The sequence below is a fragment of the Ostrea edulis genome, chromosome 1 (genome assembly GCF_947568905.1).
Source record: "Ostrea edulis chromosome 1, xbOstEdul1.1, whole genome shotgun sequence".
NCBI lineage: Eukaryota > Metazoa > Mollusca > Bivalvia > Ostreida > Ostreidae > Ostrea > Ostrea edulis.
Window position 1 is genome coordinate 49,680,779 of NC_079164.1, and position 16,048 is coordinate 49,696,826.

Genomic DNA, 16,048 nt, shown 5'->3' on the forward strand with positions numbered 1-16,048 from the left:
AAGGAAACAGCAAAATTCATACTGTTTGCAATATAATATACATGTTGATTGAACAATACAAATGGACTTCATTGCTCAATCAAAAAGTACCACTTGGAAGATGAAGACACTTGGGGGACATCTGTAATGGTCCCTGTTACAATTAGCAGTAGGCTATACCCTTGGGGCATTGAGAGAGATTGATTGATTGTATATTTTTTAACATCCCACTCGAGAATTTTTCACTCATATGCAGACGTCATCATTGCCAGTGAAGGGTTGCAAAATTTAGGCCTATGCTCAGTGCTAATATAGCCTTTGAGCAAGGAGGGATCTTTATCGTGCCACACCTGCTGTGATACAGGGCTTCAGGTTTTGCAGTCACATCCGAAGGACTGTCCCATTTAGTTGCCTATTGAGAGAGAGAAGATGGTATGAATGTTTATGCATTACTATAAGCATGCACTTTTATGAACAGGCACTGAGTTTGCATATACTGGATTTCTAACTGTCAACACTTAGTACAAACCAAATGGTTATCAGCCATGTCAACAATTTTAGACATTTCAAACACTATTGAAATAAAATCTGGTAAACTTGAGGTGGGTGGGGTGTTGTTTATTGAAATAAAATCTGATAAAATTGAGGTGGGTGGGGTGTTGTTTATTGAAATAAAATCTGGTAAACTTGAGGTGGGTGGGGTGTTGTTTATTGTCTTTGTGTCTGATATCATAATGATTTTAACCACATGATTAAAGTTATAAACTTACCCCTTTTCTGCTGCCATTACTTAATTACAAATGTAGTTTTCTCTTCTGTACATGCATTCACATTAAACATGTATTTTGTATTGTTTATTGTTCATTGACTGAATTTTTAAAATTGATATTGATTTTTATTTCAACAATGCGAGCTGTTCTTCCTGCACTTGGTAAACCTTCTGTGTAAAACACTTATCACTGCAACTGACTTTTACTAACAATTTGATTGAATAATTCCAACACTCAACAACAAATTGTTATGATTTTTAACTACTGTGGTATCATCATTGTTCGTGGGGGATTGATGTTCGTGGATTTTGTGGATCATTCTTACCCACAAATTTACGTGTCTTCAAACATTTTTTTAAACCAAGTGGAGTTATCTTTCCTAGTGACATTGTATCGCTTACCCACAAAATTATGTCCCCATGAACCAGCAAAATTTTGCTTACCCACAAACATTGATTGGCCTCCACGAATTAAAATGATTCCACAGGATATGATCAAATTTAATAGTTTTCAACATAGTCTGTGGTTGGTAGAGGACACATAAAAAGATCTATTGAAACAGTCCCTTATTTCTACCACTAAAAAGAGTTTAAGAATATAAATGGGAATACATTTCAATCAAATTTGTATTCCCAATGGCTTGAAACTTCTTCATTGATTTCTCTAAAACTCTGTACACAAAAATATCATTCATAACAAATAATTCATCGAAATCTCTGTAAAGCGAAGATATTTTACTTTCACAGAATATAGATGAATCTAATTCTGGAAGGCATTGACTCTGCTTGAGTATGCTGATGAACCTTGATTAGCATTAGCTTTACATTAATTCAAAGATGTTCGTGACAAACTAAAAACAAATAGCCTGATCCCAACATTTCACACAGATTTCTGAAGAAATTATACATCTGATGTTTTCCTGTTCTGATCATTGATTTAATTCAGTTTCTTGGATGTTTACCAATACACTAAACAGAATTTATTTGATAGCCACCCCGGATTTGGATAATCTTAGATCCTTTAACGTTCCAAATTCATCCTGATTCAAGACATTTTTTTTTTTTAAAATGTCATTACAGGGACTGGTTCACGTTTTTCGAAAGAAATATTTTTCATTTTTGATGTTACAAATTAAAAATATAGCTCATCTAATGCTGATAACCAAAATTTGGACCGTCTGAATGCAAGGATAAGAGCAATATTTTCGCATGATTCTGTGTTATCTAAACAAAGACTCAGTGTTATCTAAACTTTTTATGTAAACAAACAAATCAGTGAAACGTTAATTTTGTAATTTAAAGCATCTTCATTTTGTACAATCACAAATTTTAACTTTTAAACGACACATTTTACCTAAAGTATACTTTAGATGTAATATATATATAATAATCTTGGATCAATATCCATTTATTTTGAAAAACCCGTAAACAATAACACACCTCAATCTTTGTTTTCAAAACAAATAATAAACTCTCTATAATGAGCTTCTGTCATGATGGATAACCTTAATTTTTTTGTGAAACCCTGTAGACTGTAGATTTTGATCATTTAAAGTGAAAAACAAAATTTGGAGGAAAATCGTGAATCAGACGTCCCTTTAAAGCTACAAGACGTTGATAATTTTTGCTCAAATTTGTAAAAAATAAATATAGCCAGTCCAAATTTCTCATTGCAAAAACTGATTTAAAATCCAATTTGGTGATAACATATTGCTGCCAAACATGTTAATCATAAACAAGAAGCCCATGGGCCACAATACTTATCTGACACAATGATAAAATTCAAAAGAATTGGAACTCATATTATCGATCAACACTATGACAACAACCATTATTGGATAATAATACACTTCATATCTCAAGAATTTTAACTTATCTGATTGCCAAACTGTACTTAAAATGTCTTAATTGGATGGAAGATTTCAAATAATTTCTGCAAGGAACATTAAAATCCAATATATTTTTTTTGAGTGGTAATCGTTATTGTTAAAAGGTCCCCCTCGATCAACATCATCACATTTCTTAGACTTTCCAACTATATCCTTATGCAGTTGTAAACAATGCATTTCATGAAGTATGCCGGCATGAAGCATCACAGTTCATACCCCTATGTATCTAACAAGAGTACCGCAAACGGTACATAATACGCCCGTGAAATGCTTACATAGGGTGTTTTTCTTGTGCTATAATTTGTATAACTTTGCTTCAGGTAGTATCAGCCATCATGAGGCTGTGACAAACTTTCATATGAACAAAGGGTTTTAGCTTAAAAATCAAGATTTCCTCAAAATGGATCAAGTTTAACAACCTGTAATTTTTTCAAAAATGGAAGAAAATCAAAATCCTTCCCCAGATGCACATCTTCAATACCCATACAAACACTCCACAAAATAAGATGGTCCTCACTTGAAAACTGTGGGAGGAGTTGGGCGGACAAATTATGTACCCTCCATAGAATATTAATTTCCAAATAGACTAAGTTCAACAACCTGTAATTTTCTCAAACATTGTAGAAAATCAAAATCCATCCCACATGCACATCTTCAATACCCATACAAACACTCCACAAAATAAGAAGGTCCTCACTTGAAAACTGTGGGAGGAGTTGGGCGGACAAATTATGTACCCTCCATAGAATATTAATTTCCAAATAGACTAAGTTCAACAACCTGTAATTTTCTCAAACATTGTAGAAAATCAAAATCCATCCCACATGCACATCTTCAATACCCATACAAACACTCCACAAAATAAGAAGGTCCTCACTTGAAAACTGTGGGAGGAGTAGGGTGAGCAAATTATGTACCCTCCATAGAATATTAATTTCCAAATAGACTAAGTTCAACAACCTGTAATTTTCTCAAAAATTGTAGAAAATCAAAATCCATCCCACATGCACATCTTCAATACCCATACAAACACTCCACAAAATAAGAAGGTCCTCACTTGAAAACTGTGGGAGGAGTAGGGTGAGCAAATTATGTACCCTTCATAGAATATTAATTTCCAAATAGACTAAGTTCAACAACCTGTAATTTTCTCAAAAATTGTAGAAAATCAAAATCCATCCCACATGCACATCTTCAATACCCATACAAACACTCCACAAAATAAGAAGGCCCTCACTTGAAAACTGTGGGAGGAGTAGGGTGGACAAATTATGTACCCTCCATATAATAATTATTTCCAAATAAAGGGACAAAACTCCTCGAAAAAAGGTCGAAATGGATCAAAATTGCAGTATGATCTAGAGTGACCCACAAAAAAGTTACACAGCAAGTTTCAGCATGATATGTGAAAGGGAAATGAAATGAAATGAAATTATAAAGAGAAAACCCCGAATGGACGGACTGTACCATAATACGTCCCATCTTCGTCTAAAGACGGGCATATAAAAAACCCTAATTGTTTACAACTGAAATGCATTCATGACGAAATGGCTATCCAAATTCTCATTATGTTATGCTAATTTTTAAAATTTGAACTAAACCCGAGGAAAAAGTACTCATTCTAATCAAAATTGATAGAAAATGATAAAATTGCTGCTTATTTGATGCAACTGTCATCAAGAAATTAGTTCGATTTATAGATTCATTATGTCTCCCCTTCAAAGAAAAGGGGCATTTTGCTTTGCACCTGTCTGTCGGTAGATCACGTTGTCCACTCAATATCACCTGATCGTAATATTTCATATGTGGGTTGGTTATGAGTAGAAGAGAACCCCTATTGATTTTTAGGTGAAAAGGTCAAAGGTCAATCCAATCCACTCTGGACATAAAAAGATACTCTCTGTTCAATATCTTGAGAACCCTTTGCTGATACACTGGTATATCATATGGAGTAGATAACCTCTATCGATTTTGAGATTACATGGTCAAAGGTAAAGGGTCAATCCACTCTTGATAGGAAGATACTGTCTGCTCAATATCTCAAGAACCCTTTGCTTGACAGACATCACATTTGGTACATCCCAAGGAGTAGATGACCCCCATTGATATTGAGGTTTCATGGTCAAAGGTAAAGGGTCAATCCACTCTTGACATAGGAAGATACTGTACGCTCAATATCTTGAGAACCCTTTGCTTGACAGAATTCAAACTTTGTACACTGGTACATCATAAGGAGTATATGACCCCTATAAATTTTGGGATGTGGTCATAGGTCAAGGGTCAAATTATCGCAATTCACCTTTGAATTAGAACGCTTTACCCAATATTGTATTGCGTTGTGTGACGACACAATTGAATGAGACGATTGAACAGTTTGAATGACATGTTTGATGTAATACAACAAGAGTTTTTATTGGTCGATTACAGCCCACCCACTTTCTTGAGCGGATTCAGTGTAGCTGGAGAACTATAGCTCTCTGAAAAGATCCACCTCTTATAAAAACCTTCGATTTACGGGTCACAAAAAGCTGCGGATGGTTGAGGCCTGATATCGGTGTATTCTTGTGTTGCTGTCTCATAAACTCAATATTAGAAAAATCTGAACATATTTTCCTACTATATACTTGTGTCCAAACATACCTTCAAATATTCATTAAAGCCACACACGACCCGAAAACTCGCAGCTTCAAATGATTTCGTTTGTTGACGTAGCCATGTTAGGTAGCCGGTCAATTTGAACTCTTTTGCTATTGGTATCTATTCATAAAATTGGTTGTAAGTTATGTATTCGCTCTTCAGTTATTAACAACACGAATAATTAATAGACATTAAAACATATAGTTTTTGTAACTGTAAAATAAGCTCTTGATTAACGAAAATGCTACATAAGCCCATTACATGGAGACCGGCTGGCGCGGCCGCCCATGACTAATGAAAGCTGCATTGTCGTGAGTTTAGCTATTTGAATAATTATCATTTAATGGGACTGGGGTGGTATATTATTTAAACTATTTAACAAAAATATTGGTGGGGTATTAGTACACATCTAGACGCTATTGTGCCAGTATGGAAATGAACCGGGATTCGAATTGACTGGCTACCTAACATGGCTATGTCTACGAACGAAATCATCAAAAGCTGTGATCGAGTTTTTGGGTCGTATGGGGCTTTAAATATTTGAAGGTATGTTTGGCCGCAAGTATAGTAGGAAAATATGTTAGGATTTTTTTAATATTAAATTTATGAAACAACACAAGAATGCAAATTTTTTTCTTTCTTCCTTTGAAGTTTTTTTTTTTCCATCTAGCATCTGGCCGTCATGTTTTCAAATGCTGACTACTCCCGTATAAGGGAATTTGGGCGGACTTATACATATGGACCAATGAGAGTTTCTGTTGCATTTCGCAATTGTATTACAAACTGATTCAATTGTGTCATCACACAACGCAATACTATATCGGCCAAAGCGTTCTTAATTCAAAGGTGAGTTGTGATAAACATAGTGATATATTGTCTTCTATATTTTAAATATCATTTGCTTTGAATGACACCAAACTTAGTACTCTGGTACATCCTAGCAGACTTAATGACCCCTCAGATTTTAGGTCATATGGTCAAAGGCCAAGGGTCAATCCACTATGGACATAAGATATTGTCCGCTCAATGTTTATAATTCTTTTAGCTCTACTATCAATTAAATGTATATAACCCTTTTTAATTTTGCACCACGGGAGGCATATATAATTTACAAACATTTCTTGTTTAATTTGTAAACCATTTTACAACAATATAGATTATTGAGATGGATATGAGATAATCTCATTTAATTGAGTGAATAGCATTATACAATAGGACTTAACTTGGTACAAGCTAACTTATTTTAAGAAAGTCAGCATCAGGAGGAGTTAACTAGTATTGCAACTTCCTCTTCCTTTTTGCACCCCACTCAAGTGGAAGGAACAACAGCACGTTAAGCACTTTTTCACAATCAAGGCCAATCCATGCCTCCAAAGAGAAAAAGAGATGGGGGAATGGTTTCTCCAGCCCGGGGCAGAGGACAAAAAAAGTCTCGCCACAACACTAGGCAGCAAAAGCCTGGAACTAAAGAAGTGAGAGATAACCAACCCCCCTTCCAGCACCAGGAATCTTCAGAGAGCGTGCCAGGGAGTGAGGCTGCACCAGATTTGGGGGAGTTTGTGCCTGCCAACTTTGGCAATATTGGTAACTCTGATTTTTCTTTAGATTTAAATGTTGCTGACTTCACCCCTGTACCAGAACTTAGCTACTTTGATAATGTAGGTCAACACATCCCTTTGAAACTGAAGCAAAAAATTTGGGATGGGCAATTTGTTGATTTAGGTTTGCTGTTAAAATCAGCAAAAGAGATTGACTATAGTTTGGGGGGTCAAGGCGAAATTAAAATCAGGGATGGAAAATTCTGCGTTGTCAGGTCTAATGATAGTTCATACCTGACAATTGATAAATGGACTAATGCCTTCATGATTTACATGAGCGTTATGTTGGAAAAATACAGAGCTCGGGCCCAGGAGTTTTTAAAATACATGCGAGATATCAGATTAGCTGCCACTAGATCCCAAGGCTGGTACAAATACGACGAGCAATACCGTCTCCGCAAAGCTAGCAATCCTGAATCCTCCTGGGGCATTATCAGTCAGGAATTTTGGCTACTATATGTGACCGGCCAGAGTCCATTCCATAGTCAAACTCAATTCAGTAATAATAAGCAATTTTCAAGTCAGAGCAGCACATCTGCTGTTACCCAATACTGCTATCATTTCAATCAGGGTAAAAAGTGTAATTTCTTCCCAAAATGCAGGTTCAAGCACACCTGTAGGAGATGCGGAGGAAAACATCCAGCCAACAACTGTTCTTCCAACTAAGCTGTATAAATTGGGCAAGACCCCTATAAGATTAGACAGAGTCATTTACTACTCACAAAATTATTCAGATAATCATTTTTTACGGGAGGGTTTTCAACATGGCTTTAAACTACAATATTCTGGTCCTAGATCACCCAGGTTTTCAAAAAATCTAACAAGTTTAGGCAGACAATATTCAGTTGCAGAGGAAAAGATTTGTAAAGAGGTTACATTGGGGAGAGTGGCAGGCCCCTTTATAGAACCACCTTTTCCAACTTTGCAAGTTTCTCCATTAGGCCTTGTTCCCAAGAAAGATGGCGACTACCGCCTTATTCACCATTTATCATATCCAGAAAATGCTTCAATAAATTATTTTATCGACCCAGAACAGAGTTCTGTAACCTATTCAACTATAGATGATGCTGCTGACATTATTGCCAAATTAGGTAGGGGGGCTTATCTTGCCAAGTCTGATATCAAATCAGCCTTTAGGTTGCTACCAATTAATAGCACGGATTTCGATTTATTAGGTTTTTGCTTTAACGATGCCTTCTATTATGACAAGATGCTTCCATTTGGGTGCAAGATAAGTTGTGCAATCTGGGACAGATTTGCATGCTTTCTGCATTGGTTGACACAGAATCGTTCACAAAATTCCTCTATTCTGCATTATCTGGATGACTTCTTTTTCTGCGGCAGAGAGCATTCCATAAGCAAAAATACCTTGGACACCTTTCTTTCCCTGTGCAGTGATCTGGGGGTCCCAATTGCAAATGACAAAACAGTATATCCAACCCAAGTTCTTACTTTCTTGGGCATCGAATTTGATACGGTGCAAATGATCATGAAATTACCATGGGAAAAAATTCATGAAATTAAACACAAAATTCTTGACATTATGACTTTTAGAAAGGTAACACTTCAGCAACTTCAGTCCATATTGGGGCTTTTGAATTTTGCATGTAGAGTCATAGCTCCAGGTAGGGCTTTCTGTCGACGACTAACCGATGCAACAATCGGCCTTGGCAAACCACATCACCATACCCGGGTAACATTAGAAATGAAAGCTGACCTCCAAGTCTGGCTCACCTTCCTTCAATCTTTTAATGGTATATCAGTCATTACAAAGAGCATATGGGTCAATAACGACACTCTCGAACTTTACACTGACAGTGCAGGGGGAGACTCGGGGGGTTTTGGTATATTTTTTGCAGGCAAGTGGGCATATGCTCAGTGGCCCAGTAGTTGGTTGGCACAAGGCCTAACCCGAGACATGACTTTTTTAGAGCTCTTCCCAGTCCAAGTAGCTATTGAAGTATGGAAGCATCAATTTGCCAACTACAGAATCTTGTTTTACATTGACAATATGGCAGTGGTACATGTTATCAACAAAACAACATCAAGGTCACCTAGGGTCATGAAAATTGTAAGAAAACTGGTTCTAACATGTCTCAAGCATAACATCTTAATTAAAGCAAGACACATACCATCTAAGCTAAATTCTATCGCGGATTGTCTCTCTCGTTCACAGTGGGGCAAATTCCGACGACTAGCACCAACAGCAGATCCATGGCCAGCACCACTTCCCAAGAACATTTGGGAAATTTAAAAAGTGAGGCAAACAGGCTTATCCAGGGTTCCCTCTCAGTCAACACATACAAAGCTTATCAAGGGGCTTTTACCAGTTTCAAAAAATTCTTGAGTAACTGTGGGATTGCAATGGTTTTTCCTATTCCCATTGACCACTTGCTTAATTTTATTGCTCATTTGTCCATTTCAGGTACAGCTTATAGAACAGCTGCATTATACATTAGTGCCCTATCATATTTTCACAAATTAAGAGGCATACAGGATAATACTCAATCATTCATCGTCAAAAAAGCCTTGCAGGGTCTGCACAAAAAGCGAGGTAACCCTGTAGATCCACGAATCCCATTAACCATATCTATTTTGCAACGTGTAGTATCAGCATTGCCATCAGTCTGTAGATCACCATATGAGGCAGCATTATTTTCCACAATTTTTTCAATTGCATATCACGGCTTGCTTAGGGTTAGTGAAGTCTTGTCTATCCATAGGGCACACATTTCCCTTACTAAGAACAATGTCAGCATTCTAATTCCAAGGTCTAAAACTGACCAAATTGGAAATACAACTACGTTGCAGATTTCCAAACATGCCAATTCTGATACTTGTCCAGTGCAATGGGTACTCAAGTTTTTACGGTTGCGCCCTAACAGTGACTCCACCTTATTTTTCATCCATATGGATTACAAACATGTAACAAGATACCAGTTTAATTGCATGCTACAGAAAACACTTAAATTTAATGACATTCAGGGACATTTTAGGCCACATAGCTTCAGAATTGGGAGAGCCACAGATATGGCAAAACAAGGGGTTTCAGATTCAGAAATTAAATCTTTGGGAAGGTGGGAGTCAAATGCTTTTCAAAACTACATAAGATTATAATGTAATGGTTTGTTGAATGGAATACAGGCTAATTTGCCAAAAGTATTCCAGGTTTCAAGACAGTTTGGATAGTAGGATCGTCTATACCTTTTTGGGCTGGTGAAGAGGCACGGAGGAGACCGGGCGGAAAGAACCTCAATCTAGGGGTTGACATCTTTTGGAAGGGGATAAGAGGGCTAAAATGGCAAGACCTCGACAAACTGATAACAGAAGAACTCAAACATCAACCACAACCAGATGTATTGGTTATTCATGCTGGGTCAAACGATCTAACAACAGCTGGCAATACTGCACTTAGATTTGCACATGAAATTCAATGTAGCTTGTATCGCTACAATGCATTGCTACCAAAAACTTTGCTCATTTGGTCAACAATGCTTCCCCGTCTTTACTGGCATGGTGCACCTCTAGGTAAGGGTGGCGCTAAGATCGATCTAAAAAGACGCAAGGTTAATAAGGCTATTAAGAAATTTGTTACCTCTCAAGTTAACGGAGCTTGCATTGTTCATGACAGAAATATAAACGTCCATCAAACCAGTTTATTTAGGTATGACGGAACTCATCTAGCCGAAAGTGGAAATCAAGCTTACTTAAATAACATACAGGGTGGTTTGGAATTTATTTTGGGGGGAAAGGGCAAAATCTTCCCTACGCAATAGTTTGCAGAATCTTGTCACTTGTGGTTGGTTCCTATAACCTGTCATTCATTTAGGAGATAGATACTCTCTAGAGCAATTGGTGGGGAACATCATATCGATGTTTGTGGCGGGGTCAAGGGAGACATCATCCCTGTACAAGCTTAACCTGTTGTCTCTGCCCATCTGCATCAAAGCATGAGGGATGTCTCATGGCTGTGTGTTAACATGGAAGTTAAATGCCATTGAGCAAATGTGTGGAATAACTGGAAACTGCTTGGGGTCTGCAGCATTTCAGTGCTCAGACCCCCTCTACCTCTATAAAAGGAGGAGAGGCTACAGGCTGGGTGGTGTGAAAGTTCTAAACCAGGTAGCAAGCCAGAGACAGGGTGTAAAAGCTGTGCAGCTTGTGTGCCTAGCCACCATGCGTGTTAGGCATGGGGTTTCCTTGGCACTCGCATCAAAGCGAGGCCACTAGTTTGCCCATTGGTTTATGGTATCCTAGTTGTCTCCCTTGACTCCTACTAATTTTTGCGGCCAGTATCATCCAACACTGGTGTATTGTGTTTTTATGATGTCATTGCTCAATAAATTCATGTAAAGTACCAATTGGTGTTTATTTTTCATTCTCACTAGTGGCTGAAAGATAATTCAATAATATTGTGAAAAGGCAGACAAAGCAAACTATCTTGGCTGCAATCTTCAATTAATATAGATTATTGAGATGGATATGAGATAATCTCATTTAATTGAGTGAATAGCATTATACAATAGGACTTAACTTGGTACAAGCTAACTTATTTTAAGAAAGTCAGCATCAGGAGGAGTTAACTAGTATTGCAACTTCCTCTTCCTTTTTGCACCCCACTCAAGTGGAAGGAACAACAGCACGTTACCCACCCACCCTCCCCATATTTTGAAAAAGTTAAGTAAACCATCAATTTGTTTTACTTTGGTCAAATAATCTGCGCCAAGTATGTTATATTTTTAGGTAAATCGCAGGGCGTGGATTCAGTTAAGCTGAGCCTGTTTTTGTACTTGCATAGGACTGCTCATATGACGATAGTTGCACCTTGCTAATTGCCAACCAGTCAACGAAAGAGGACTATTGAATAAATATCCAGATAATTTTTCTTTTCTTACATTTGTCGCAATTTTAAGGGGGAGGAGTCAGGGAAACATTAAGGCCAATAAGTGTACAAGCTTAACCTGTTGTCTCTGCCCATCTGCATCAAAGCATGAGGGATGTCTCATGGCTGTGTGTTAACATGGAAGTTAAATGCCATTGAGCAAATGTGTGGAATAACTGGAAACTGCTTGGGGTCTGCAGCATTTCAGTGCTCAGACCCCCTCTACCTCTATAAAAGGAGGAGAGGCTACAGGCTGGGTGGTGTGAAAGTTCTAAACCAGGTAGCAAGCCAGAGACAGGGTGTAAAAGCTGTGCAGCTTGTGTGCCTAGCCACCATGCGTGTTAGGCATGGGGTTTCCTTGGCACTCGCATCAAAGCGAGGCCACTAGTTTGCCCATTGGTTTATGGTATCCTAGTTGTCTCCCTTGACTCCTACTAATTTTTGCGGCCAGTATCATCCAACACTGGTGTATTGTGTTTTTATGATGTCATTGCTCAATAAATTCATGTAAAGTACCAATTGGTGTTTATTTTTCATTCTCACTAGTGGCTGAAAGATAATTCAATAATATTGTGAAAAGGCAGACAAAGCAAACTATCTTGGCTGCAATCTTCAATTAATATAGATTATTGAGATGGATATGAGATAATCTCATTTAATTGAGTGAATAGCATTATACAATAGGACTTAACTTGGTACAAGCTAACTTATTTTAAGAAAGTCAGCATCAGGAGGAGTTAACTAGTATTGCAACTTCCTCTTCCTTTTTGCACCCCACTCAAGTGGAAGGAACAACAGCACGTTACCCACCCACCCTCCCCATATTTTGAAAAAGTTAAGTAAACCATCAATTTGTTTTACTTTGGTCAAATAATCTGCGCCAAGTATGTTATATTTTTAGGTAAATCGCAGGGCGTGGATTCAGTTAAGCTGAGCCTGTTTTTGTACTTGCATAGGACTGCTCATATGACGATAGTTGCACCTTGCTAATTGCCAACCAGTCAACGAAAGAGGACTATTGAATAAATATCCAGATAATTTTTCTTTTCTTACATTTGTCGCAATTTTAAGGGGGAGGAGTCAGGGAAACATTAAGGCCAATAAGTGTACAAGCTTAACCTGTTGTCTCTGCCCATCTGCATCAAAGCATGAGGGATGTCTCATGGCTGTGTGTTAACATGGAAGTTAAATGCCATTGAGCAAATGTGTGGAATAACTGGAAACTGCTTGGGGTCTGCAGCATTTCAGTGCTCAGACCCCCTCTACCTCTATAAAAGGAGGAGAGGCTACAGGCTGGGTGGTGTGAAAGTTCTAAACCAGGTAGCAAGCCAGAGACAGGGTGTAAAAGCTGTGCAGCTTGTGTGCCTAGCCACCATGCGTGTTAGGCATGGGGTTTCCTTGGCACTCGCATCAAAGCGAGGCCACTAGTTTGCCCATTGGTTTATGGTATCCTAGTTGTCTCCCTTGACTCCTACTAATTTTTGCGGCCAGTATCATCCAACACTGGTGTATTGTGTTTTTATGATGTCATTGCTCAATAAATTCATGTAAAGTACCAATTGGTGTTTATTTTTCATTCTCACTAGTGGCTGAAAGATAATTCAATAATATTGTGAAAAGGCAGACAAAGCAAACTATCTTGGCTGCAATCTTCAATTAAAGGAATGTAGTTTTCTAATTAAAATCTTATCTATCAATTACCACAATTTATAAATCTGATTCAAATTTTAAACAAGAAATGTTTCAGAAACATGCATCAATTTCCTTTTATCGCAATTCGCCTTTGAATTAGAACGCTTTACCCGATATAGTATTGCATTGTGTGACGACACAATTGAATGAGATGATTGAACAGTTTGAATGACATATTTGATGTAATACAACAAGAGTTTTCATTGGCCGATTACAGCCTGCTCAGTTTCTCGAGCGGATTCAGGTGATCAGATAAGATGGACGGACTAGAAAATTACTAGCTGGAGAACTGTAGCTCTCTGAAAAAATATTGTGACGGAACAGAGAGCTAAAGATCCACCTCTTATAAAAACCTTTGATTTACAGTGCAAAAAAAGCTGCGCAAGGTTGAGGCCTGAGATCGGTGTATTCTTGTGTTACTCGCAGCTTCAAATGATTTCGTTTGTTGATGTAGCCATGTTAAGTAGCCGGTCAATTCGAACTCTATTCATAAAATTGGTTGTTAGTTATGTATTCACTCTTCATTTATTATCAACACAAATAATTAATAGAAATTAAAAAATATAGTTTTTTGTAGAGGTAAAATAAGCTCTTGACTTACAAAAATGCTACATAAGCCCATTATATGGTCCTTAACACTCGTGTGGCAGAGATGGCGACCGGTCCAGACTAATGAAAGCCGCATTGCCGTGAGTTTAGCTATTTGAACAAGATGTACTGTGAGCTGCAATGCTCACTAACAATACCCCCCGCTTACCCCAATCTCCCAAAGGGTGTTGTTAATAGGTATAAATTACCTCTTTCCTGAGTGTAAAAATATGGTATGCCTTTGTAGAAGAAAATGGAAGATATAGTCCGAACACAAATCCATGGCATATACCTATAATTTTGACCTTGAGATCAAAGGTCAAGGTCATAAAGAGGTCATGAATGTACATGACACATAGTCTCATGGTGATATACCCATGTCTTAGGGTATGACTATGTCAAAACCCTATAATCAATTTTGACCTTGAGGTCAAAGTTCAAGGTCATATAGAGGTAATGAAGGTACTCAACACATTGTCTCATGGTGATACACTCATGTGTCAAATATGATATGCCTATGTCAAATAACAAAGAAGTCATGGCCCCGACACGAATCCACTGTAAAAACTTTTAATTTTGACCTTGAGGTCAAGGTCATATGGAGGTCATGAAGGTACAAGACACATTGTCTCATGATGATACACTCATGTGTCAAATATGGTATGCCTATGTTAAAGAACAAAGAAGTTATGGCCCAGACACAAATCCATTGTAAAAAACCTTTAATTTTGACCTTAAGGCCAAGGGTCAAGGTCATATAGAGGTCATGAAGGTACTCGACACATCGTCTCATGGTGATCTACCTGTGTGCCAAATATGGTATGCTTAAGTCAAAGAACAAAGAAGTTATGGCCCGGACACAAATCTGCACAGACGGACAGACAGACAGACAGAGTGATTCCTATATACCCCCCAGAACTTCGTTCGGGGGGTATAATAATCATCATTTAATGGAACTAAGATGATATATCATTTAAAATATTTAGCTAAAATATTTGTGGGGTATTAATTCACATCTAGACGCAATTGTGCTAGTATGGAAATGAACCGGGATTCAAATTGACTGGCTACCTAACACGACTACATACATCAACGAACAAAATCATCAAAAGCTGTGAGTTTTTGGGTCGTACAGGGCTTTACTGTAATAAATAGTTGAAGGTATGTTTGGAGTATAGTAGGAAAATATGTTAGGAATTTTTAAATATTAAATTTATGAGACAACAATACAAGAATACAACTTTTTCTCTTTCTTCCTTTGAAGTTTGTTTCCATCTGGCCTTCATGCTTTCAAATGCCAACTACTCCCGTATAAGGGAATTTGGGCGGACTTATACATATGGACCAATGAGAGTTTCTGTTGCATTTTGCTAATTCTATTACAAACAGATTCAATTGTGTCATCACACAACGCAATTCTATATCAGCCAAAGCATTCTAATTCAAAGGTGAATTGCGATAAAAGATATTTGTCTAATATATCATTTTCCAAATTGATGTTTCTTGTAAGATTTTATCCATAAATCTAAAAATTATTAACAATTACATTTCTAATCTTCATTAAAAAAAATTCCCTTAAACTAGAATGACATTCGAGTATTCTTGGCACGTCTTATTGGTTATCTACATCATGAATTCAATCACAGTGAAATTTGGACTTTCAAATCTCTTATTCACAGCAAACACCTGTTCTATCAGATGTCTGACTTGTTCTATATATTGCTGGACACTGTGGTATATAATTGAATTTGGATATACATGTACATTGAACATCTGTCACTTGAATACGAACAATCTTTTCTCAGTCCAAATCTCCTACTACTTCAGATCCATAGGTTTTCCCAACCAGATTGATAAACCACTAAATCAAATCTCTTATGTCAGCACAAATTTGAAAAATATCACTTAGTTTCCCAGGCATTTTTTCCAATGCCAGATGCCCAGGAGTGAAATAGATGTTTAAATAGAGAACACCTTTCAGAAGTCTAAGGGCCCCAAAAGGACAAGGACCTTG

General features: G+C 37.4%; 2 protein-coding genes across 4 annotated transcripts in view; one reads left to right on the plus strand and one right to left on the minus strand.

Annotated features, from left to right (window-relative positions):
• LOC125651468 (ATP-dependent RNA helicase DDX1-like) overlaps positions 1-16,048 on the minus strand; it is a 211,718-nt gene that overhangs the window by 106,553 nt on the left and 89,117 nt on the right. The gene's annotated exons all lie outside the window — the stretch shown is intronic.
• LOC130046351 (uncharacterized) lies at positions 6,421-13,313 on the plus strand. Of its 2 annotated transcripts, none has more exons than XM_056153147.1 (2): positions 6,421-6,858; positions 7,475-13,313. In XM_056153147.1, the coding sequence occupies exons 1-2, from the start codon at positions 6,639-6,641 to the stop codon at positions 9,124-9,126; spliced, it is 1,872 nt and encodes a 623-aa protein (XP_056009122.1). In that variant the 5' UTR covers positions 6,421-6,638; the 3' UTR covers positions 9,127-13,313. The 2 variants fall into 2 exon arrangements, with proteins under 2 accessions (XP_056009122.1, XP_056009125.1); XM_056153150.1 differs by having other exon boundaries at positions 6,430-6,858; positions 9,049-13,313.

Excerpts from the sequence above, each read along its gene's own strand:
- LOC130046351 (XM_056153147.1), top strand. The coding sequence starts at position 6,639 with ATGCCTCCAAAGAGAAAAAGAGATGGGGGAATGGTTTCTCCAGCCCGG. Across the intron at positions 6,859-7,474 it reads TGCCAACTTTGGCAATATTG|GTTCAAGCACACCTGTAGGA; the intron begins GTAACTCTGATT and ends CCCAAAATGCAG.